This window comes from Podarcis cretensis, assembly GCF_951804945.1.
Source record: "Podarcis cretensis genome assembly, chromosome: 16".
In the NCBI taxonomy this organism is placed as follows: Eukaryota; Metazoa; Chordata; class Lepidosauria; order Squamata; family Lacertidae; genus Podarcis; species Podarcis cretensis.
The window spans coordinates 10,186,538-10,212,907 of NC_137186.1; the positions used below are offsets into that span (position 1 = coordinate 10,186,538).

Genomic DNA, 26,370 nt, shown 5'->3' on the forward strand with positions numbered 1-26,370 from the left:
TTTTTTCTTGTTTTCCTCCTCCAAAATCTAGGTGCGTCTTGTGGTCTGGTGCGTCTTATAGAGCGTAAAATATGGTACAGACCGCTTTTCTAACAAGCACTGATTGCTCCTTGTCATAATAAACCGGCAAAAACAACCCTATTTGAAAGAATCGGTGATGGGGCTTTCCAGCACTAGAACGTAGGATTCTGTGACACTGAGATGCCCTTTTGGTTTGGAAAGGGTTTCCGGGTGGCGGGTTTCTCTCCACATGTGACAAGAGAGGGGACTGTTCTGGTATTAGGCTAGCTAGCAAGGGCCAGGCCTCAGCAGCACCCAAAGCAGCCCTTGTGACCTCTTGGATAACAGAGAAGTTTCCAGCGATTTGCACAAAAGGACAGCGTCGGTCTGCTAAAAGCCAGCTCTGAGCCAACCTCCCCAGAGTTGATCATGCATCTTCCTTTGCAGAGGTTTGCAGCCCCACGTCCGTGGGTCTTGGCGGCCCTCATGGGCCCCTACTTTGGCCGCCCAAGGGCCGCACGACCGCTTGCCCTCCCCTACTACAAAAGCGGGAATGTGGTCAGTCTGGGTTACTGGGCCCTGCAGGCTCTCCGCGAATGTCTGTACGTCCTTCTCTGCTGCTGGTGCCTGAAGGAGATTCTGGACTGAAGGGTTTCCGTCTCCCATGGGTGCCTGGCCTTGTGGGTTGCGCCATGCTGAGCTGCCAGGCTCCTTTGCCACCTTACCCTTCCGGGCGAGCCTTTGCCCTAGGTTCTCCAGATCTTGAGGATTCCTCCTGGCTGCTACGTTGTAAGCCACCATACCACGTAAGTTTGTTTTTATTTGTTTATTACGCTTCTCAATTGCCTAATGCTGCTTTGACCAACCTAGACTACAACTCCCATCATCCATTGTCATTTGCCATGATGGGAACTGTAGTCCAAAAGATCCGGAGGGAACCAGTTTAAGGAAGGGACTGATCATAAACGTGCTGGGGTTTTTTTGCTGCCTGCCTGGGACCGCAGAAGTGGATAACTATTTGCCATGCTGTAATGCAAATTTGGGTGGGAGATCTAGTTTAGCAAGGCTGCTTCTGCGTAATATAAAAAGCTGCTCTCTGCCAGGTCTGGCTATACATCCATCTCACCAGTGATGCCCACTCTGACTGGCAGCAGCTCCCCAGCATCTCAGGCAGAGGTCCTTCCAGTTACCAACCACTTTGCTCTTCTTCAGCCTGATGCCCCTTCCCGATGATGTGAGACTACAACTCCCATCATTCCCTGCCAGCTTAACCAATTGTTCTGAATGATGGGAGTTGTGATCCAACAGCATCTTTTTAATGTGATATTTTAAATGCCTGTAACAGGCCCTGGGACCGTAAGGTAAATGGCGAGTAGGAAATCAAAACACTACTACTACTATTTAATAACAGACAATTATGATTTAATACTACTACTGATCTGGGACGCGGGTGGCGCTGTGGTCTAAACCACTGAGCCTCTTGGACTTGCCCATCAGAAGGTCAGTGGTTCAGTTCTGCGCGCCGGGGTGAGCTCCCGTTGCTCTGCCCCAGCTCCTGCCAACCTAGCAGTTCAAAAGCACACCAAAAAGTGCAAGTAGATAAATAGGTACCGCTCCGGCAGGAAGGTAAACGCCATTTCCGTGCGCTGCTTAGTCATGCTGGCCACAAGACCCGGAAAAACTGTCTGTGGACAAACGCCGGCTCCCTCGGCCTGTAAAGCGAGATGAGCGCCGCAACCCCAGAGTCGTCCACGACTTTATCGTTTTACTACTCCTGATAATAATAATTTCCTACATTTATATCCCTCCTTTTCCTCTAAGGAGCTCAAAGTCCTCCTCATTTAATCCCCACAACAACCCTGTGAGGTAGGCTAGGCTGAGACGCAGGGGGTTGGACTCGATGGCCCTTGTGGTCTCTTCCAACTCTATGATTCTATGACTGGCCCAAGGTCACCCGGTCAGCATCATGGTTGAGCGGGGATTTGAACCCTGGTCTAGCACTCAAACCCTTGTAAAACTGGGGTCACCAGCATCAAATGATGATACAGATCATGGGTAGGCAAACTAAGGCCTGGGGGCCGGATCCAGCCCAATCACCTTCTCAATCCGGTATGCAGACGGTCTGGGAATCAGCATGTTTTTACATGAGTAGAATGTGTCCTTTTATTTAAAATGCATCTTTGGGCTATTTGTGGGGGCTTCCTGGTGTTTTTACATGAGTAGAATGTGTGCTTTTATTTAAAATGCATCTCTGGGTTATTTGTGGGGCATAGGAATTTGTTCATTATTATTTTTTTCAAAATATAGTCCGGCCCCCCACAAGGTCTGATGGACAGTGGACCGGCCCCCTGCTGAAAAAGTTTGCTGACCCCTGATATAGATCATAGAATCATAGAATTGGAACCCACCACTAGTCCAAACCCCTGCAACGCAGGAATCTTTTGCCCCACATGGGGCTTGAACCCACAACCGTGGGCTTAAGAGTCTCACGCTCTACCAACTGAGCTATGCTGGCTGTGTTCTACTTGTATATTTGTAAATAGAGCAAATGCCACAGGGACACTTTAAGGCTCCCTGACTGTCTCAGCCAAAGAAAATAAACTTAGTAGTGCTGCCCCCTAAACTTCTGTCTGCTCCAGGAAAAGGGGTGTGTGCACAGCAATAAAACACACACATATGAGTGTGAAGGGTAGGAGTTTGAGACTAGGAAAGTTTTTGCTGGAGAAACCAGCTTCCCAAATAAATAATAAACCAAGCAGGCTAACCAAAGACAGTCTAGAGCAGGCATAGGCAAATTCCGGCCCTCCCGATGTTTGGGACTACAATTCCCACCATCCCTGACCACTGGTCCTGTTAGCTAGGGATGATGGGAATTGTAGTCCCAAACATCGGTAGGGCTGGAGTTTGCCTATGCCTGGGCTAGAGTATAGGCAACCAGTGAACCCTGCTGGGTTTTGCTCACCAGGAACAGACTGATCAGAGGAACAGGAGTTTAGGGCAGGATAGTTCCCTCCCCCCCTCAACTGAACTTCTATTCTGTTTCAGGCTCCTGAGATGTAAACAGGACCAAAATGAAATAAACCAGCAACACCCAACCACCGATATAACCCAGTTCTCCAAGAGTGATGAGGATAAACGACGGCTTGGCTCTGGGAAAAGGAGAGAGACAAAAAAAGCCAGTGTCTGCGCTGGATTTCCGTCAGCTGCCGGGCTGGGGACGACTCAACAGAAATAGAAGACTCCAAACAAAGATATACAGACTCCCAGCCTGTATCCGGCTGGCTCATTCAAGGGGGGAAAACAACGTACATTGTCCTGGAATTCCACCACTGCAGCTTAGGGAGACCTTAAGCCACAGATAGGAAACCTACAGCCCTCCAGATGTGGCTGGACTACAATTCCCAGCTTTCCCGAACCATAGGCTGTGCTGGGTTGGGGCTGATGGGAGATGGAGTCCAACACCAGCTGGAAAAAGCCAGTTCCCCCTCCTTTCCCGCACAATGCCAGTAAGTGCATTTGAGATGTGTTCCCTGATTGGTTGGGACATGTGTCTAGGACAGGGGTGGGAAAGTGGCTGGACTACAACTCCCATCTTCCATGAGCCATTGGCCATGCTGGAAGTCGGAGTCTGACAACTTCTGGAGATGTCCTCTATCAGTATACCTAGGAAAACAGGGCAGAGGGAATTTCAGCCGCTGCTCCTGGGGCAGAGGGAATTTCAGCCGCTGCTGCTGGTGGTTTTGCATGGTGAGGATTGGAGGGGAGGCAGCTGAAATGCCCTATTCAACACAGCTTAGAAGAGCCAGGGGAGCCTCATTCTACCTTGCATGTTCTCACGATGACTTCAGCCTGTTTTAGTGCTTCTCACATACACATGAACCATATTAAAGCAAAATTCCCTGCATGTAGAAACATAGTGTGCCAAGCCAAAGGGGTGATCAGACCTCTTGCCCCTGAGGTGCTGACTTTCTTCATGCAGGGGGTTTTGTTTTGATTTTTATGGGACAGGGGAGATTCATTTGACCCCGTCCCCTGCAATAAAACCATCATGCACAGTGGCATTTTGAAGTGGTCTGTGTTTGCGGTGATTATAGACTGAATCTGATTTTTAGAGAGGGTTGTGTTGTTTCTGATCCAGATACACAAGGTCATTAGTGTTAAGTTGTGGGTGAACATATCAGACGACACAGCGATTCTTCAAACAGCTCTTGTTTATTCAGAGGCCAGAACAGAACTGAACTGAAGGGTTCAGCCAGCCTGCTTATATAGAGCTCCAGTACCACGTTACTGTAACAACTTTCTAAAATTATCCAATCACTGAACATCACTTTCGATTCTTCATTTGCATAACTATCTACAGTATCCCCCTGCTGGCCCAGGGTGAGAACTTCAGTACATAACAATTATATTGCCTCTCTGTACCAATGGGTTCCTGGGGCTACGCAGTTTGCAAAGTTGGCTTCTTGCAATCAGAATGGAGTTGGGGTGCCCTGGGATTGGGCGGACTGACTTTTCCCATGTTCCCCAAGCAAGTTTCCAGAGTACCCAAGAGGGGAAAGGTGCAATTCGAATACGCCTCCTGCCCCATTCCTTGGAAGTGCCTACCAACCCCTCCAGCTTCCTGGTTCAGCCCTTCCTCTGTCTCTAATAAACGTTCATGTAGCCTGAAAAGCTAATAAAGTATCTTTGAACACTGGCTATATTTTCATCAGATCAGCACTTCTTCACACAACGAACTTGCAGAACTCCCTGCCACAAGAAGTGGCAATGATCGAAACTACCTCAGATGGCTTTTAAAGAAGTGTTAGGTACGTTAGCAGAGGAGGATAAGCCTATCGATGATGATAAACCATGAGATCAAAATGGAACTGCCATGTTGGGAAGCAGTCTATCTCTGAATGGTGGTAAGAACAAACAACAGTTAATGCCCATCATCTTCATAACACTAAGGTCCAGTGCGAGGGCCTTCTGGCAATTCCCTCACTGTGAGAAGTGAAATTACAGGGGACCAGGCAGAGGGCCTTCTTGGTAGTGGCGCCTGCCCTGTGGAACGCCATCCCATCAGATATCAAGGAAATAACTATCTGACTTTTAGAAGACATCTGAAGGCAGCCCTGTTTAGGGAAGTTTTTAATGTTGGATGTTTCATTGCATTTTTAATATTTTGTTGGAAGCCGCCCAGAGTGGTTGGGGAAATTTATATTTATATTTATATATATATATTTTTTTATTACGTAACCTGTGTAAGCTTCCCAACAGCATCTGCTGGGCCACAGCTGGAAACAGGATATTAGGATAGATGGATTATTGGTCTGATCTGCCAAGTTAATGTTAATAAAACAATGAGATATAAAGGTAAAGGGACCCCTGTCCATTAGGTCCAGTTGTGGCCGACTCTGGGGTTGCAGCGCTCATCTTGCTTTATTGGCCGAGGGAGCCGGCGTACAGCTTCCAGGTGAACTTCTGGCGAACCAGAGCAGCGCACGGAAACCATTTACCTTCCCACCGGAGCAGTACCTATTTATCTACTTGCACTTTGACGTGCTTTTGAACTGCTAGGTTGGCGGGAGCAAGGACCGAGCAACGGGAGCTCACCCCATCGTGAGGATTTGAACCGCCGACCTTCTGATCAGCAAGTCCTAGGCTTTGTGGTTGAAATAATTACTGCAGGGTGGTGATTCATGACATTGCAAGACTGAGGTCACCAAGCATTATAGGGCCGTGAGCAGATTTCGATTTCTGAGCATGTTGCCGTGGGCACAATCCCTTTTGGGGACTTCTCTCCCTCCCCAGATCAGCCCGCCCACAAAAGACAAAAAAAAAGTGTGCGCACTCAAACTTTTGCTTTTCTAAGTGATCTGGTTGAAATGTGGATCCAGTAGACTTAATCTGAGTCTTGGAGAGCACATGGCGCTCAAAGTGGGTGTGGCATAGAACATCACTCTTCCGACTTTATCTGTGAGCTCTGTGCATTTTTTTTCAAGGAGGGACAAGGCAACCACTTAATGAGTGGGCTGGGGTGGATCTGTGAATTGCCCTGAGACCCCCAGGCACAGGGCAGTAAAGGGGACCCCTGACCATTAGGTCCAGTTGTGACCGACTCTGGGGTTGTGGCGCTCATCTCGCTTTATTGGCCGAGGGAGCCAGCGTACAGTTTCCAGGTCATGTGGCCAGCATGACTAAGCCGCTTCTGGCAAACCAGAGCAGCACATGGAAACGCCGTTTACCTTCCCGCCGGAGCAGTACCTATTTATCTACTTGCACTTTGACGTGCTTTCGAACTGCTAGGTGGGCAGGAGCAGGGACCGAGCAACGGGAGCTCACCCCGTCGTGGGGATTCGAACTGCTGACCTTCTGATCGGCAAGTCCTAGGCTCTGTGGTTTAACCCACAGCGCCACCCGCAGCCCCATAGGGCGGTATATAAATCCAATAAATAATAATAAATTTCAAGGGCTGTCACATGGAAGAGGCAACAAGCCTGTTTTCTCCTGCTCCGGAGGGCAGGACTCGAACCCAGGGCCTCAAGTTGCAAGAAAGGAGATTCCGACTCAACATCAGGAAGAATTTTCTGATGGCAAGAGCTGTTCCACCATGGAACAGACTCCTTCAGAAGGTGGTGGGACTCCCGCAGAGGTCGGATGGCTGTCAGTCATGGATGCTGAACATGAAATTTATTACGGTCAGAGACCAGCTTGAGAAACACAAATGGAACTACAATTCCAATAGCAAAACAAACATTTAAAACAATGTACAATGGATTTTAAGTTTAAAAGTGCAATAGGCATATAAACACATAAAATTTTTAAAATAGACTGCCTTAGAGAAATGACCCAAAGTCGCCCGTGGTTCTGGGTTTGCGAATTTTCTTAGCAAACTAGATTGAATCGGGGGATGGTCTGCGCCTACAGATCTGTGCGCAGAATCTGGAGACAATCAGGGTCGTCTTGTGGTCTTTGTCTAACAGGAGAAGATCAATTTTTGTTTACCAGGAGGTCAGCAAGCCTCACCAGCAGGGGGTCAATGGTTTCTCTATGTGCCTCACTGTAAAAGGGACATCTAAAAAATATGTGTTCAGGGCTTCCTATATCCCCCAATAGGTAAAGGTAAAAGGACCCCTGACCATTAGGTCCAATCGTGGCCAACTCTGGGGTTGCAGCGCTCATCTCGCTTTATTGGCCGAGGGAGCCGGCATACAGCTTCCGGGTCATGTGGCCAGCATGACTGAGCCGCTTCTGGCGAACCAGAGCAGCGCACAGAATGCCATTTACCTTCCCGCCAGAGCGGTACCTATTTATCTACTTGCACTTTTATGTGCTTTCGAACTGCTAGGTTGGCAGGAGCAGGGACCGGGCAACAGGAGCTCACCCCGTCACGGGGATTCGAACCGCCGACCTTCTGATCAGCAAGTCCTAGGCTCTGTGGTTTGGACCACAGCACCACCCGTGTCCCCATATTCCCCGATGGACAGGTGCAAATTCTCTGGTCATATGGGACTTTTTAAATGGACCCTTCCAAGACCGGCGAGGGCAGAGCCGAGCTTCTGGCAAGTGTAAAAGCCCTTCTTGCATTTTTCGATACGAGAAAAAAAGAGATATACCGCTGGTGCAGCTATATATCTCTCGATTTCTACAATTTTGTAGTCAGGGCACCTTAAGCAGTCCTGTTGTCTCTCGGTGTCTATAATTCTTTGCCTAACTGTTGCTTTTGCTTGGCCCAAGCCCAGATTTAAAAGGGCTTGAGGGGCAAAACCCAGTTTCTGAAGAATGTTATGGATGCTGAGATTCCTTCATTGCAGCGGTTTCGACTAGATGACCCTCGGAGCCCCTTCCTTCCAACGCTACAGTTCTCAGCTTCCCTGCCCCAAGCCCTCCAGCATTCGCTGCTGGGTTCTTGCATTATTCTCTCCTCCCCTCCTCCTCTTCCCCTTTCGGTCGCCACTTCCCCATTCCTGACACCGGCTAGCCCTGCCTGCTTGTCTCCAGCTCAGCTCCAGGCCGTTTCCTGCTTCTCTTGATAAGATCCTCTCTCTCTGCAAAATCCCAGACTCGCTGGAGCTCTTTGCAAAGGTCACAGCCTGGACAGGCCTGAAATCTGGCGAAGAATCCAGCCAGCCCCTCCGGGGAACTCCCCTGTAGGAACCGGGGCTCCACATCTCTTTGCCTCTGCGGGGTCCGGAGGTGCCAACCGGTGCCAACCGTCTGTTCTGTGATGGTATGACTTGGCGGCCCCTGCCTGGGCCGGCCTTGCAAAGCGCTGTTCCCGGCCTCTCTTGCAATCCTGCGGCAGACGTGGGATTCCATAAACACCCTGCTTAAAAGCAGGTTCAAAGCACACCCTCCTGCTCTGTTGAACTGTAGTTTTAACCCTCATAGAGCTACAGTCCCCAGCACCGTTCGCAAACTATAGTTCCCGGGATTCTCTGAGGAACGCCACGTGCTTGGGCCAGAGGGCCTTCCCAGACTAAAACTGCGTATAGTGGTACCACGGGTTACATATGCTTCAGGTTACAGACGCTTCAGGTTACAGACTCCGCTAACCCAGAAATAGTACCTCAGATTAAGAACTTTACTTCAGGATGAGAACAGAAATCGCGCGGCGGTGCAGCAAGAGGCCCCGTAACCTAAAGTGGTGCTTCAGGTTAAGAACAGTTTCAGGTTAAGAACGGACCTCCAGAACAAATTAAGTACGTAACCAGAGGTACCACTGTACACAACATATATTTAAAGCGTGCGCACAAGGCAAAACAAATTCTGGGAACTGTAGCATGCTGGAAGCTGTAAATCTGTGAAGGGGTAAGCTACAGTTCCCAGGGTTCTTGGGCAACGGGATGTGATTTAACTGTATGGGGTGTGTACAAAACACACAACTTTTCAAAGGATAAGGATAAGGAGGTTTGATACACACAAAATGATAATGGCATTCTCTGCGAATGCATAAAGAGCGCCAAATAATGCTACCGTAATTTACTAGGTAGCCAAGTACACAAGTTAGCCTGAGAGCTACTGCTTTATTAGGGTGGGCAACTTACTAAAAACCATGTTTAAAAAAATGCAAGATGGATTTTAATTGTGACAAGGGCACCCCTTTGACCATGGAGGGGGGTGGTTGAGGATAGTGGGGGGAACTCACGGGTTTGTCACCACCCATCCCCCAAATCTCTGGAGCTGCCTGCTCAAAGAGGATGGGGGCAGCACCGGGCGCCAGTCAAATCTCGCTTATCTCCCTGGAAAATTGAAGGAGGAAGTGTAAGAGATAGCCAGCTCTGAGCCATCAGTCTTGGACGCCCTCCATCCCTAAAGGGGCAGCCTTTTTCCGCTGCTGAACAATTGCCAGATTTTTTTTCTTTCTCCTTTCCCTACTATGCTGCTATAGCAGGTGCCAGACCGATGGGGGTTTAATCTCAGCCTGTGTTCCACTGCTGCCCCCCATTACTGAACTGGTGACTGGGAGCGGAGGCTGGGACCATATAAAACCAGTCCTGAAAGACCTACATTGGCCCCCTGTATGTTTCTGAGTGAAATTCAATGTATTGGTGCTGACCTTTAAAGCCTTAAACGGCCTCGGTCTCCACCCCCATCGTTCAGCCCGGACACAGAGGTCCAGCTCCGGGGGTCTTCTGGTGGTTCCCTCCCTATGAGAAGTGAAGTTAACAGGGAACCAGGCAGAGGGCCTTCTCGGTAGTGGCATCCTCTCTGTGGATTGCCCAGATAAATGTCAAACAGATAAATAACTAAATGACTTTTAGGTCATCTGAAAGCAGCCTGGTATAGAGATGTTTTTAATGTTTGATAAAACTAAAAACAAAGATCATGGCCACTGGTCCCATCACCTCCTGGCAAATAGAAGGGGAAGAAATGGAGGCAGTGAGAGATTTTACTTTCTTGGGCTCCATGATCACTGCAGATGGTGACAGCAGTCACAAAATTAAAAGACGCCTGCTTCTTGGGAGAAAAGCAATGACAAACCTAGACAGCATCTTAAAAAGCAGAGACATCACCTTGCCAACAAAGGTCTGTATAGTTAAAGTTATGGTTTCCCCAGTAGTGATGTATGGAAGTGAGAGCTGGACCATAAAGAAGGCTGATCGCAGAAGAATTGATGCTTTTGAATTCTGGTGCTGGAGGAGACTCTTGAGAGTCCCATGGACTGCAAGAAGATCAAACCTCTCCATTCTTAGGGAAATCAGCCCTGAGTGCTCACTGGAAGGACAGATCCTGAAGCTGAGGCTCCAATACTTTGGCCACCTCATGAGAAGAGAAGACTCCTTGGAAAAGACCCTGATGTTGGGAAAGATGGAGGGCACAAGGAGAAGGGGATGACAGAGGACGAGATGGTTGGGCAGTGTTCTCGAAGCTACGAGCATGAGTCTGACCAAACTGCGGGAGGCAGTGGAAGACAGGAGTGCCTGGCGTGCTCTGATCCAGGGGGTCACGAAGAGTCGGACATGACTAAACAACAACAACCTTCCCCCCCCCCCACATCCCAGGCACCGAGAAAACCTTCAGGTCAACCCTGGCAGCTGCCTGCTGCCATTGGCATGACTTGCCCTGGCAGAGATCCCTGCAGACCAAGGTTTTTTTCCCCAAGCTCTCCCCCCACCCCCACCCCATTGACGCCCCGTTTCCTCCCCCTGCTTGCTGCCTCCCACGCAGAGAGAGAGAGAGGGAGAGAGAGAGAGAGAGGCTGGACGGAGGAAGCCTGGGGAGGGAACAGCCCGCAAGAAAAGAGCTTGCCAGGAAGTCTGTGGGTTGAGCCGTCCTGGTCTCCTGGCGGGGTCTGCACCCAGTGGTGTGTCCAGCCGCTCTTTGCCTTCACAGTGAGTGTGTTCCGCCCTAGCTCGCTTTTGCACAGGCGTCTCTAACTCGCCGGGCAGTTAGGGAACCTGCTTGCTGCTGCTGGGTACCGGGGCGGGTGCATTAACATGTTAGATGCCCGCCGCGCGTGCACTTTCGCTTGCGCGGTGCGCACGGGTGATAATTTGCTAACCAGGGCCGGATTTCGGTTTGATGAGGCCCTAAGCTACTGAAGGTAATGGGGCCCTTTCTATGTCCCGCTGTCCTTTGTCAACAACAAATTGTCGCTGTTTTTTTCCTGTGTTGAATATATGCTACCTGGTAATTTATGGACCTAATAGGTATCTAAAGCTTTTGGCACATAAGAAAATATGTATTTTTTTCAAAGTAAATGTTGAACGGAAACACAGTTAAGAAGAAGTATATTAATAGTGAAATACCATTAAGAAGAAGTATATTAAAAGTGAAATAATTATTAAGCTCTAACTTAAAATTATTTTTTATTCAGCACAAACTTAATAATGCAAACACTTTGATTGGCATTTGGCAATCACGAAAGTTCCTTTAGAAACAGTTTACAAAGATTCATAATCTAGTCTCTAGAAACTTGCTATAACATGAAATAATAATTGTAGGTTTTATTTGTTTTTATCTTATATTTTGGAAATGTACATCCAGGTGTTTTTTCCTTTAATTTTTTTGGGGGCCCCCAAGAGAGGGGGCCCCTAAGCTATAGCTTGTTTAGCTTATAGGTAAATCCGGCACTGGTGGTAATGTGCTGACAAGGGCAGAGGTTGGTGTGGGAAATAGCCCCCGCTGACCAGAGATTTAAAGCTCTGTGATGCCTCTATAAACAGCCATGGCTTCCTCCCCCAAAGAATCCTGTAGTTTGTTACGGGTGCTGAAAGTTGATAGGAGACCCCCTGTTCCTCTCCCGGAGCTACAATTCCCAGAATTCCCTGGGAAGAGGGATTGTTAGTTAAACCGTGGTGGAAATCGTAGCTGGTGGGTGCTGGGAACGAGGGTTCTCCTCTCAGCACTCTTAACAGTCATGGCTTCTCTAAAATAATATTGGGAGCTGTAGCGTGTGGAAGGTGCTGAGGGTTTTTAGGAGACCCCCATCCCCTGCAGTCCCCTCTGAGAACCACAATTCCCAGAGCATTTTAGCAGTCAATCCCTCTTCATTGGAACCTCTGGGAACTATAGTTCTCTGTGAGGGAAACAGGAGTCTCCTAACAACTCTCAGCACCTAGCAAACTACAGTTCCCAGAATTCTTTGGGGGAAGCCGTGGCTGTTTAAAGCAGTATTATCACAGCGCTTTAAATGTAGGTTGTGAATGTGGCCCCTGGTTGGGTCAGTGTGGTTGGTTTCCCTGCCCCCACCCCGTTTTTATATTTAATTTTTATTTATTCTCCATTTAACGTTATACATTCACATCATCATTATCCACAATACCATCCTGGCTCTTTAGAGCCTATCAACGACTCATGGCTTTCGAAATTAACCTTTATATCATTGCAATTTACTGTATACGTTTTCCAATTCCAATTAGACTTATGACAGAACGTCTCAAAATTTAAATAAATATAGAAAGATAGAAAATTTCTCAGTGCAAGTCATCAGACAGCTCTGCTAGTGATGTTAATTGCTTACAGTAATCTTTGAAATATTGCATAAATTTACTCCAGTCCTTTTGGAATACCTGCTACTTGATTGTGCTGGTTTCAGATTTTTCCTGTTGGCTTCGCCAGTTCTGCAAAGTCCATCATCTTCATCTGCCGCTCTTCTTTCGTTGGTACTGGGGTTTCTTTTTCATTTTTGGGCTTAAAGAATTCTTGCTGCGGTTGTCACATACATAGGGTTTCTTTTCCATTTGTGTGCCTCTGTTTGCACAAGTCCATGTGGGTTAGAATGTGGCTGTAATGCATAATGGATACTAGTTGCTTTGTGCTGTTGTGCTGCTGGCTGGCTGCTGTTTGCAGGGAATCAGCAGAGCAGGCTGTGGGATTTTCAGCCGGGCTGCCTAGCTGTCTCCAACAGATGTGAAGGAACCGTTTGAGCATTTGAGAGTCAGAGCTATAAAATAAATAAGACAGTATTGTAGATGATAGTCATTGTTTTGATGGGGGGCTTTTATCCATTTCTGCAGTCACATAGTCAATCAATCAGTAGCTGAACTGGGTTCCACACAGTCACAAAAACAAATAACCGGTAACCGAAAAAGCCTCAAAAACAAAAACACAAAATAAATAGAAAAAACAAAAGCGCCAAACGTAATCCGTTCCAGAAGTCCGTTTTGACTTCTGAACTGTTTGAAAACCAAGACACAGCTTCTGATTGGTGCAGGCACCCCAGAAACAATAGCCGCCAACTGTGTTGGATGTTCAGCTTCTGAAAAACGTTTGAAAACCAGAACACTTACTTCCGGGTTTTCGGCGTTTGGGAACCAAGGCGTTTGAGAAGCAAAGTACCACTGTATACGGCAGGCTTCCTCAACTTCGGCCCTCCAGATGTTTTGATACTACAATTCCCATCATCCCTGACCACTGGTCCTGCTAGCTAGGGATCATGGGAATTGTAGGCCAAAAACATCTGGAGGGCCGAGGTTGAGGAAGCCTGGTATACGGAAACACAACAGACCATCACACATTAAAAACTTCTCTATATAGCACTGCCTTCAGATGTTTTCAGAAGGTTGTGCAATTATTTATCTGTTTGACATCTGATTGGCGGTCACAGGGTGGGCGCCACTACCGAGGAGGCCCTCCCTCTGGTCCCCCCCCCCCGCAAAAAAAAAAAACCCCTCAGCAAAGATCATGATGCTTTGCCTGGTTGCTAAGCAACACCTCCACCACCACTTGGTCAGGTGACTGCCACACTCACAGAATTAACCCTTAAATTACAAACTGAATGATCCTTGCACTTCCAACAGGCTACTTTACAGGGATGCGATTGAGGAGATGCTTTGAACGCGCGCGCAAAAAATTAATAATGTTGGTTTTGTCGTTATGTCTCCATAAAGCCTCATGTTCCGGTCTCGGCGAGCCAACTTGGCACAACGGCTTTGGAGGCACCGCTGCGTCACGCCCAGCCCTGACGACAGCCACGGGGCGTTGAAGCCGGTGGCTCTGGCCCTCTTCAAGAAGCTCAAGGAGAAGGAGCTGGAGCTGCTGCTGTGGGCGGTGGAGAGCAGGGGGGCGGGTGAGTCGGGCTGCGTCTGGGTGGAGTCGCGAGGCTCCAAGCCGGGCCTCCCCGCCTCGCTCCTCCTGTGCCGGCTCTTCCGCTGGCCCGACCTGCGTCACCCACACGAACTCAAGCGCCTCAACTTCTGCAAGAGCACCGGCGGAGAGGGCGGCATCCACTGTTGCAACCCGCATCATCTCAGCCGGCTCGCTGTCCCTGGTGAGGAACGCAGGCGATGTTTTGGAGCCTTTGACTCTCCAGGTGTTGGCGGACTACAAATCCCATCAGCCCTTGGAAGCTTGGCCTAAGGCCAGGGATGGTGGGTGTTGTGGTCGGGCAACAGCCAAAGGGCCACAGGTTTCCCCCATCCCTCTCGTAGACACACGTCCCAACCAATCAGGGATCACAGACCAAATGCACGTGCAGAGGTGGAAAGCAGGGATGGGGAGCCCGGGGCCCCCCAAATGGGATGGACTCCAACTCCCAGCAGCCCCCAGCCATGCTGGCTGCATCTGGTGGACCAGAACACCCATCATCCTTGGCTATCGGGCATACTGGCTGGAGCTGATAGGAGTTGGGAGAGCCCAGAAAGTTCACAAGGGCCACAGGCTCCCCGTTCTATTTTCCCCAGGGGCCGAACCTGCTCTGCGTAGACCTCCAGGGAAGCTGAGCGCTAGGAGATCCGGGGCAGATTGAACAAAGTGCTCCTTCCCGCAATGCATAGTTAAACTATGGCTAAATTGACATACAAACTGTGAGATAAGGACAACTGTGACTTTAAAGAAGAATGGGAACTCTTTACAAATCACTTAAAAAACCAACAAAACAAGTTGGACTCCTTGGCAGGTTTTGAATAAACAAACACAAATTGATTGATTGATAACATGGTAGGCAGATAATGTAAGGATTTGTGTAATTTTATAACATGCAGAGAATAATATGTGCTGAGAAATCAGAGAGAGGAGCTGAGGGTAGTCTCTGGGGGAGGGAGGGTTTGGGGGGGTAAGGGGAGAAAATAATGAATATGATATGGTTTGATATGCTGTTATGTTGAAATTGTTAATAAAAACATTTTTAAAAAACCTATGGAACTCTCTCCCACTGGAGGCAGTGAGACAGCCACCGATTTGGATGGCTTTAAAAGAGGATTGGACAAATTGGAAGTGAAGCCTCTCTATGGCTAATAGCCAGGACGTCTGTGTTCTCCTGCCACTGTCATTGCCTCTGAATAACGGTTGCTAGGAATCACAGGAGGGGAGAATTGCTGTTGTATTCAGGCCCTGCTAGCGAGTTTCCCATGATGCATCTTGTCAGCTACTGTGAGAATAGGATGCCGGACTAGATGGGCCATCAGCCAGATCCATCAGCCTGCTGCTGATATTATTATTATTATTATTATTATTATTATTATTATTATTATTATTATTATTATTTACTACCTTTATCTTCCAACGATCTCAAAGTGGTGTGCATAGTTTCTCCTCCTCCCCATTTCGTCCTCACAACAACCCTTTGAGGCTAAAAGATGGTGAATGGCCCAGGGTCCATAGCTGTCAACTTTTCCCTTTTCTTTCGAGGAATCCTATTTGGAATAAGGGAATTTCCCTTAAAAAAAGGGAAACATTGACAGCCATGCCAGGGTCACAACCAGTGAGCTTCATGGCTGAGTGGGGATTTGAACCCTGCTCTCTCAGGTCCTCTAACCATTACACCACACTGCCTCTCAATATGTTCTTATGTTCTTCTGTATTCAACTCCCACCATCCCTGTCTGTTATTCAGTCTTGCTGGGGCTTATAGGATGCTGGACTTATCTTATGGCAGCAAAACGCAGGCCTCACCCACCCGCTGCTCCCTAATCCTCAAGATATGAGCCAAAAGATTTAAAAGCGGCTCATGCCTTCCCTTATTATTATTATTTTCTTTTCTAGAGACCCCCCTGCCCCCCTACGGCAAGATCTCTCCTTTCGCAACCCCTCTGAAGTGCGCCAACACATTGAACAACAACCGCAGAATATGGCAAGGTGAGAAATCGGGAGCCTCGGTAAGGAGGTGTGAGAGAGGGTCTGATCCTGCGCACGGCTGAATCTGTGTCCAGGCTGTCAGCAAGGGAAGAAATTTTCCCATCAGGGATTGGAACCAGCTTCTGATCTGGTTTGTGGGCCGGTTACTCCCAGGTTGCTGAGACTCCCTGAAGGGATAGAACATCTGCTTTGCATCTGGTAGATTCCAGCTTCAATTCCAGGCATCTCTTCCGGGGGTGGGCATTCCAGAACAGGGGAACAGGGAAGCAGAGCTCCCCACCCCCATCTGCTCTGCCCTGACATGCCAGCCCCATACAGCCTCCCTGCACCCATCTCTTCCAATATGAAGAGGCCCGAAACCAGGACATAGTCTTCTGCGGCTGTACTACTGTGCAAGTCTCATGACCCATGCAAGATTGCAGCCCTCCCAAAAGGGCTTTTTCTGGACACAGCGGCCCAAAGGTGCTGGGGGGGGGCAGCGAACTTGCGCAGCACCTCTAAACATGTGCTTTGGGCTGCTGTGCCCCCCAAAGTGCAGCCCCAAATAATGCGAGATCGCGGCAGCCATTTTAGCCGCCTCTCACAAGAAAAATCTGAATGTTTCGTTTTCGTCAGGGCAGTCGGAGGGTATGTCCTCCTGTCTCCTCGGGGCATCGGGCTGCCTCAGAGGGAGAGTTACGAAGCAGAAGGTTTATTCCATCAGCTTTGCTGGAGGCCCAGCTCCACCAGGCACCACCTGCCCCTGAACTGTGCCCACGTTTGGTCGTTATAGGGCAACAGTTTTGAAATCAGTGCCTGAGTTTGGGTTTTCCTCTGCCCTCCCTGTCCCTCTTTCCTTGTGTGTTGTGGGTTTTTTTGTTTTTAAAGATTGCAAGCCTGCAGCTAGGGACTGTCTTGCTTTGACTGTAAGTAAGTCGTTCCATCCTTTTTGGATGGGGAGTGGGGTGCAAATAATCAAAATTAATATATTTAGGTCCTTGACTTTATGCCCCATCGGTGGGCTTCTGAAAGGCATGTGAGAGACTGAGCTAGACGGGACTATGCTCTGATCTAGGAGTGCACTTCTTATTTTTGGCCGTGTGTGGACTGAAACCTGCCTCTCTCAGACCACCCTGAATGTTGTTGTTTAGTTGTTTAGTCGTGTCCGCCTCTTCGTGACCCCATGGACCAGAGCACGCCAGGCACTCCTGTCTTCCACTGCCTCCCACAGTTTGGTCAGACTCATTCTGGTAGCTTCGAGAACACTGTCCAACCACCTCGTCCTCTGTCGTCCCCTTCTCTCTGTTCCTTCAATCTTTCCCAACATCAGGGTCTTTTCCAGGGAGTCTTCTCTTCTCATGAGGTGGCCAAAGTATTGGAGCCTCAGCTTCAGGATCTGTCCTTCCAGTGAGCACTCTGGGCTGATTTCCTCAGAATGGAGAGGTTTGATCTTCTTGCAGTCCATGGGACTCTCAAGAGTCTCCTCCAGCACCAGAATTCAAAAGCATCAATTCTTTGGTGATCAGCCTTCTTTATGGTCCAGCTTTCACTTCCATACATCACTACTGGGAAAACCACCCTGAATAGTGGCCCCCAACCCTGTTTGAAAACCCTCCTGCAGTTAGAGGTCCTGATCCCGGGCACGCCAATTATGCTGCCCTCTTGCGAGGAGAATGAAAAGCAGGCAGGGAACGGCCCGGCCCAGACGCCTTCCTGGATGCTTTGCAGAGCAGAAACTTTTCAAAAAGCGAGGGACAGACACCGACAGACGGCTGCCCCTGTTATTTCTGGTTCCCGGCAGCCAGGAGGAAGTTGCAGCCCGCAGAGACACAGACAATGTGCCCTGACGTACAATGCAGCCTGGGATCTGGCGCCCAGCCACGCCGCCACGTCTGAGCAAGCTCTCGGCGCCTGGGCTGGCTTTTCCTCTGTCCCAGCCAAAGATGTAGGACCCCAGCGAGAGACCGTGGGGCCTACGTGCCGCCTCTCAGCGCTCCCAGCTGGCCCCCGTGGGACTTCCCGCTCCCATTGTCCCAGGGCGCCTTTGTCTGAGCAGAAACCCAGCAGTCTCCTTGACCAGGAGGAACAGTCCATTCCTTATTTGTTTAATTCTATCAGTCCCTAGTTAAAAAAAACCACACAACTTACTTTTGCTTCTGGGGGCTGTGCCTTGCCGCAATGGGGCCAAAGGGCCATAACTCAGTGGTAGGATGTCTGCTATGGATGCAGAAGGTCACTAGCTCTACCTATTACTTTATCTTAGAAGATTCTAGTCCTCAAGGATCTGGATAAATTGTTGTTGTTGTTGTTTAGTCGTTTAGGAGCTCTTTGTGACCCCCTGGACCAGAGCACGCCAGGCACTCTTGTCTTCCACTGCCTCCCGCAGTTTGGGCAAACTCATGCTGGTAGTTTTGAGAACATTGTCCAACCATCTCGTCCTCTGTCGTCCCCTTCTCCTTGTGCCCTCCATCTTTCCCAGCATCAGGGTCTTTTCCAGGGAGTCTTCTCTTCTCCTGAGATGGCCAAAGTATTGGTGCCTCAGCTTCAGGATCTGTCCTTCCAGTGAGCACTCAGGGCTGATTTCCCTAAGAATGGAGAGGTTTGATCTTCTTGCAGTCCATGGGACTCTCAAGAGTCTCCTCCAGCACTGGATAAATAGCCGACTTAAATAGGAAGCTGCCTTACACATCAAGCTCAGTACTGTCTGCTAGGGTTTCCTGGACATAGCCAGGATTTGGCCATCATAAACAGCATCCGGGTGGAAATCTGGACGTAAGGCAACCCATCTTGGAAGTGTAGATTTTGGCAAATACCTTAAAAATAGATAAAAAACAACTTATTTTTTTTGAGGTGGGGGAGCTCAACCACTTTGGGCAAAACTAAAAAAAAAACTTCAACAACTTTGTGCCTGGATTTTCAATTTTATGGCAACCCTAGTCAACACCAGTGGTTCTCAACCTTTTTTTCTTTGGGCCACACTTTCAGAGTAAAAAATGCTCACGCCTCACCGGATTTTTTCATTGGTAAGAAATGCATTGGAAAACAAAAATATACAACTCCTAGCGGTGCTTGATTTTTTAACAAAGAACACAACTACATTATACTATGACCACGGGGCATGTGGAAAGTATGAAACAATGCAGAACATGACTCATTCCCAGAATATAATATTGGTGGTCCTTGAATCTTCCCTTCCTATTTGCCATCCTCTCCTGCCACACCCTTTGAGAATCACTGGTCTGCACGGACCAGCAATGACTTCTCCAAGAGTTTTGGGCAGGGGACATTCGCAGCCCTACCTGGAGATGTCAGGAATCGAACTCAGGACCTTACACTTGCAAACTGGATGTTCTACCGCTGAGCCAAACAGCCTTTTCCCCTTCAAGGACTCCTCCAGTAGAATACAATTCACTTTAAATCAGCATCATTATCTATACCTTTGCATCTGTACATATGCACCGGCACATGAAAATCTCTGCCTCGTTGTTTTTTTGTGGCACACAAATGCCCACCTTATCTTTGTGGTCTGATCCTGCAGGGCTCTCCTTAAAAGTTCTCAAATGAATTTTGGAATACGGCGTTTTGCTGAGATCTCTCTGTTAACAAACAAAATCTTTCCATGTTTCCGCCTAGCTTTTTTTGAAGCTGTATGTGGGAACGGAACGGGATTTGGAAAGGAAAGAGCTTATTTCTCATCTCTTAACAGCAGCCCAGGGGCTCCATGGCTAATATCCTGGAAGACTTTTAATCTTAATCATCTGGATTGCTAGCATTTAAGGGTTTGGCAAATTGCCCTTCCTTAAAAAAGATTATCTCCTAAACGAAAAGTATCTAAAAGGCAGAGCTTGAATGACTCATTCATATGTTTAATCTTATTTCTTATGCAAATATTTTTATTTGTTTATTGCATTTATACACCAATTTTATCTTCCAAGAAGCTCAAAGTGGTCTACTGGGTTCTGCTCCTCACAACGACCCAGTGAGGTAGGTTAGGTTAAGAGATGGTGACTGAACCAAGGTGAACTTCATGGCTGAGTCGGGATTTGAACCCTGCACTCCCAGGTCCTAGTCCAGGGGTCAGCAAAATTTTTCCACAGGGGGCCAGTCCACTGTCCCTCACATCTTGTAGAGGGCCGGACTTTAAAAAAAAAAAAAACGAATTCCTATGCACACTGCGGAGAAAAGCAATGACAAACCTAGACAGCATCTTAAAAAGCAGAGACATCACCTTGCCAACAAAGGTCCGTATAGTTAAAGCCATGGTTTTCCCAGTAGCGATGTATGGAAGTGAGAGCTGGACCATAAAGAAGGCTGATCGCCAAAGAATTGATGCTTTGGAATTATGGTGCTGGAGGAGACCCTTGAGAGTCCCCTGGACTGCAAGAAGATCAAACCTCTCCATTCTGAAGGAAATCAGCCCTGAGTGCTCACTGGAAGGACAGATCCTGAAGCTGAGGCTCCAATACTTTGGCCACCTCATGAGAAGAGAAGACTCCCTGGAAAAGACCCTGATGTTGGGAAAGATGGAGGGCACAAGGAGAAGGGGACGACAGAGGACGAGATGGTTGGACAGTGTTCTCGAAGCTACGAACATGAGTTTGACCAAACTGTGGGAGGCAGTGGAAGACAGGAGTGCCTGGTGTGCTCTGGTCCAGGGGGTCACGAAGAGTCGGACACGACTAAATGACTAAACAACAACAACAACATGCACACTGCGAGGGGGGCAAGTAGTCCTTATCTTCCCAGGGGCTGCTGCCACCACCACTGTGCTTTCTAGCCCACAGGAGCACCAGGGGGCAGCGGGGGCGGGAGGAAGAGGCCGAGCGACAGCGGCTCTGTCAATCAAACACCGCGCGTGGTTTACCTCAGCACGGCGCAGGGACGTCTCTGCCAATCAAACGCTGCTGAGGTAAACCAGGCGCAGTGTTTGATTGGCAGAGCCGCCGCCGCCCAGCCTCTTTCTCCCATCGCTATCGCCGGAAGTCTCAGCTTCGCGGCGCGGGCCAAATTTAGGACCCAGGTGGGCCTGATCCTGCCCAGGGACCGTAGTTTGCTGACCGCTGTCCTAGTCCAACACTCAAACCACTATGCCAATTGAGGCGCCTCCTCACTCACTCAGTGCCATCAGTCTATGCAGATGTTTAGCGTGTTTAAACCTCCGTTGGAACCTTGATTCTCAGTAATGATGGAACTCACAGTTGGAGAATACTTTAATTTTTTTATAAATCTTCGTTATTCGTGTGAGTTAATACTTTGTGATACCTTTTCAGCTGCACTTTATCTTTGTACTTTCGTCCTTCCAGGCTGCAGCACTTTATAATCTAAATTTATGAGTCACAGAATCATAAATAAATAATAATAATAAACCTTTATTGTCACTACACCACATGTGTGCAGTGAAATTAAACGAGCCACCCCCCCATACACTCAGTCTTGTTCGCGCTCTGTGTGCTTGTCAGAAGTCAATTACACCACTATTATTATTATTATTATTATTATTATTATTATTATTATTTTAGAGAGTGGGAAGGGACCCTGAGGGACATCTAGCTCACCCCCTGCAATGTAGGAATAGCCTTGGGCTGCCATTCGTCCAGAATTTCCCAGACGTAGCCAGGATTTGGCCCTCATAAACGGTATCTGGGCGGAAATTGCTTAAATGTTCAGGAAAATCTGGACGTATGGCAACCCATGTCAGAAGTGTAGATTTTGGCGACCTTCTTCTTTGGAGATTTTGCAAAAACTTTTATGTCCAAGATTCTTCTTCTTCTTTGGAGATTTTGCAAAAACTTTTACGTTCAAGTTTTCATTTTTTAAAAATACGGCAACGCAAATTGAATATGCAACTGGGGTATCTGCACTAAGTTCTTCTTTCTGTTATCTTTGCGCTTTTCATTAGTTAACAAACTTGACAATTTTTTAAAAAGTTCTTGGAGGACTTTAATGTGGAGGAATTATATTATAATATGCAGCTGATTTAGATACACTACTAAGAACCCACGGAGGTGAGTCCTAAGATTCGGAAGAACCTTGTTTGATTTCGAAATTTCAACGTGTTAAATGTGAGATTTGCTTTGTGAAAACCAATAAAAATATTTAATAATAAACATAAAAAGTTCTGAAGGGAATGCCTTTCTCTCTGTCCCCCCCCCCTCCGCAGACACCAGCCTCTCCCAGCGCTCCCTCAGAGACGGCCACTGGTGCAAACTGGCTTACTGGGAATACCGCCTTCGAGTGGGAAGGCTCTTCCCCGTCCACGACGACCACGTCAACATCTTCGCAGACCTTCCAACCGGCAACGGCTTCTGCCTGGGCCAGCTGGGCTCCAGGAACCGTAGCCAAGCCGTCCAGCGAGCCCGGGCCAAGATCGGGCAAGGCCTGCTCCTGAGCCGCGAAGGCAGCGGCGTCTGGGCTTACAACCGCAGCGACCATCCCGTCTTTGTCTGCTCCCCAACCCTGGGTCCTCCCGGCGGCTCCGGGCCGGCTGTTTACAAGCTCCTTCCCGGCTACTCCCTCAAGGTGTTTGACTACGACCGCGCCGGCAACCTGGCCTCCTGGCAGGGCCACCACGATGGGCCCTACGATGCCCACAGCGTCCGCATCAGCTTCGGCAAAGGCTGGGGCCAGTGCTACTCTCGGCGGTTTATCACCTCTTGCCCATGTTGGTTAGAAGTTCTGCTGAGTATACCTAGATGAAGAGGGGGGCAAGGAGCCAGGAAAGGGGGCTGGTTTTGCGGGTGGGGGGAGGAGCCCCCTCTCTGAGCCTTGGGGGTGTCCGGGAAAGATCTATGTATTATTTCCCAGCTTCCTCGCGCGGGGAGAGAGAGGATTCTGCGAAAGTCGGGTGGCTTTTGTAAGTTATCTGTTTCCTTATAAATATACGGGTTGAGAAGGTAGTGTCATATATATAAGTCGAGAAGGTAGCCTGAGGGCGAGCAAGTTAGAGGTAGTCACAAGGCAGAATTAGAGCAAGGCCCAACAAACTCAGGTTCACAGCAGAATTTTTCTTTTTTGTAGTTCACAAAAAAGTACAACCAGTCCAGCAGCTTCCTCCCTGGGAATTTTAGCACTTCTGCTAGTGCGGCTGCAGTTTTAAAGTTTCAGCATCCGTCTCCCCTATGAAAAAAAACTACAGTTCTCAGGGAGGGGTTTTTTTTGGTTTTTTTAAAGTGAAACTGGTTTCAAACTGGTTTCGTCGTGTAAATGCAGCTGCCGCTTTGGGGATGGAGGGCAGCCACTCAAAGCGGTCTGCTGGGGCGGAAATGACACCGTTCAGGTTTGTAAAAGCTTCACCCCGTGAAGCTGAACAGCAGTAAGTGCAGGTTGGAGAAGCAAAGGTGTGTTTGTTGCTGTCCATTTACAGCCTCCACTGTAGGGAACGTTCCGCTGGCTTAGACGACCTTAGAAAACGGGACTGGAGAGATTCCTGGAGGAGGATTGGCCCATCGACATCTCTTAAATGTGGCGGGTAAATGGAACCTCCAGTTCCAGATGCAGTCTACCTCTGAATATCACGTGCTGGGGATCGGTAGCAAGGGAAACAACCCACAGCTTCCCACATCGCTTGTAGGACACGGGTAGCCGATTTATACCAAATCAATCCATTGATCCATCTAGCCTGGTAGTATCTACACTGACCAGCAGCATCTCTCGGGGGTTTCTGGCAGGATTCTCCTGCGGCCCTACCTGGAGATAACCAGGAGCAAACCTGGGACCTATCTGAATGCAAAACAGATGCTCTACCACTGAACTAAGGTCTTTTATGTAACAAAACCAAACCCTAAGATTCTAGTCCTCATGATTCTGAATAAACTGGTGAATTACAGAGGAACAACGGGAGCTGCCTTAACGTGAGTCCAGCCCTTGACCTGTCTAGCTCAATATTATCAGTATACCAATGGCAGCAGCACTCCAGGGTTTCAGACAGGCGGTCATTTGCAGCCAATTTGAAAATGCCAGAATTTGAACCCAGGACCTTTTGCATGCAGGGGAGATGCCGTACCCGTTGCAAACCTCTGGTGGGCTCCCTTTTGAGGACAGGCTGAGAGAAAACCCTTTGGTCTGATGTATCAAGAGTTGTTGTGGAAAGAAGCGGGGAGGACAGCAAGTCGGAAAGCAAAAAAATAGCGAAGGAAATCTTGCTCATGTCCCGACCCTTTTTGATCTCTTAAGTAAGAGCCCAGCTTCGGCTGAGATATTTCTTTATTTTTGCCTCCTTTTCTCTTTTGCTATTAGTGCGCCACATTTATTTCTAGTGCGCTGCATAGAACACATAACTTGATATTTGTGCAGACGGGGGGGGGGGGAAACCAGGTGTGACCCCCCATCTCTGTTTGAGCAGAGAGAGAGAGGGTTCAGAGGGGATCCTGGAATGAGAAAGGAGGAGGAAGGGGTGTTTGTGAGGATGGGAAAGTGGGTCTCAAGGAGAAGGTCTAAGGAGAGAAGATAGATGAACAGATGGGAGGTTTGCCGGGGCAGAAGGAGGGACTGGGAATGGATGGTGGTTGTGGGAGCTGGAGGAAGTTGTACTATAACAAAAGTAGGAGCCTGACAATACCTTTCGTAGGTGTTACGGGCTGAGCAATTTTATACCCAGTTAATTTATTTCATTGTCATTGCATACAAATTTTATACCACTCGATTGTAAAAGGAAACCAGCAACCCTCGGAAGAGGTTTACAACAAGAATAAAGCAAATAACATGATCAATGCAGACTGTTTCAGAATCATAGAGTTGGGGGGGGGGGCAAGTCCATGCAATGCAGCTGTTCCATGCAGGGATCGAACCTGCAACTTTGGCATCATCAGCACCACGCTCTCAGCAACGGAGCTATCTACCAAGAGCAGCTCTTTACAACGTTCAAAGGAATAATTAAAACCAACGATAAACCGGAAACCAGATTAAAAGGTGAAGGGACCCCTGATCATTAGGTCCAGTCGTGACCGACTCTGGGGTTGCGGCGCTCATCTCTCTTTATTGGCTGAGGGAGCCGGCGTACAGCTTCTGGGTCATGTGGCCAGCATGACTGGCGAACCAGAGCAGCGCACAGAAACACCGTTTACCTTCCCGCCGGAGTGGTACCTGTTTATCTACTTGCACTTCGTGCTTTCGAACTGCTAGGTTGGCAGGAGCAGGGACTGAGCAACGGGAGCTCACCCCGTCACGGGGATTCGAACCGCCAACCTTCTGATCGGCAAGCCCTAGGCTCTGTGGTTTAACCCACAGCACCACCTGCGTCCCATGAAACCAGATTAACCTTCTGCAAATCTAGGCAGGCTTTCCTAACCTCAGGTTTCTAGCAGGCGCCGGAAAGAGTGCAGCGAAGGTGCAATCGGTGTCAATCGGCAGGGAGTTCCAAACTGCCAGTGAATCCTCACTATAGAAGTTTTGATTTCTTAGCAGTGCAGAACGAGTTTTCTATAGGGACATAGGAAGGTGCCCAATACTGAGCAAGGTCGTGGGGTTCATCTAGCTCAGTATTGTCAACACAGACGGGCAGAAACCTCTCCAAGCTCTATCTGGAGATGCCTCTGCTTGCAAGATTCTAATCCTCACTATTCAAAATGTACAGCTAGTTTAAAGAAGATCATAGGAAGCTGACTTATACCAAGCCAGACCATTGGGTCCATCTAGCTCCATAGTGTCTACACTGACTGGCAGGGGTTCTCCCAGGCTCCAGGCATGATTTCTGGAGATGTTGGGGATCAAACCTGGGACCTTCTGCATGTGAGGCAGAAGCTCTGCCACTGAGCTACAGAGCTTCAACTGGAACCCTGAATGAGAGGGTGCACCTCCACAGGTACATAACTCCACATGTGGTGGAAGTGCCCCAAAATCCAACTATTCTGGACAACAGCCATACAAGAAATATGTAAAATAACTAAGCAAGTGTTAGACATCACCCCAGAATTGGCCCTACTAAACATCTTCCAAGACAACGATGCCCATTTACATCACAAAGAACTCATAACCCACCTACTTTCAGCAGCCAGAAACACCATAACCAGACACTGGAGAGACCTGTCAGGAGTAAGTATGGATCAATGGTACTAAATAGTATGGGAAACAGCCCTACTAGAAAAAATAACCAATAAACTGAAACTGACACAGGGACAAACAGAAGAAGACGCCTTTACCCCGGTATGGCTTCCCTTTATCATGTACACAGCCCAACAATGACAATAACAAAGACAATGACAATAATCCACCAACAGCGTACAAATCAATATGGCTAACCTGATCCAAAACACCCACCCACCCCACTCACACACGAAAACAAAGATCACCACAGCCAATCACAAACTATCAACCACACCCTAGGCCAACCCCAACCTCTCTCACCACCAAAGAAACACAAATGAACAGCACGAGCGACGCTGACACCAAACCC

At 48.5% G+C, this 26,370-nt stretch overlaps 1 protein-coding gene and 1 long non-coding RNA gene across 2 annotated transcripts; both read left to right on the forward strand.

Annotated features, from left to right (window-relative positions):
• Positions 1-83: 83 nt before the first annotated feature.
• LOC307205874 lies at positions 84-4,696 on the forward strand. The gene is made up of 2 exons (XR_013834143.1): positions 84-806; positions 3,046-4,696. It is a non-coding gene; the product is annotated as an uncharacterized lncRNA (long non-coding RNA).
• A 5,994-nt stretch (positions 4,697-10,690) lies between these two features.
• Positions 10,691-24,688, forward strand: LOC307205666 (mothers against decapentaplegic homolog 6-like). Its single transcript, XM_079958358.1, has 4 exons — positions 10,691-10,817; positions 13,818-14,197; positions 15,909-16,001; positions 22,141-24,688. The coding sequence occupies exons 2-4, from the start codon at positions 13,822-13,824 to the stop codon at positions 22,674-22,676; spliced, it is 1,005 nt and encodes a 334-aa protein (XP_079814484.1). The 5' UTR covers positions 10,691-10,817; positions 13,818-13,821; the 3' UTR covers positions 22,677-24,688.
• Positions 24,689-26,370: the final 1,682 nt, after the last annotated feature.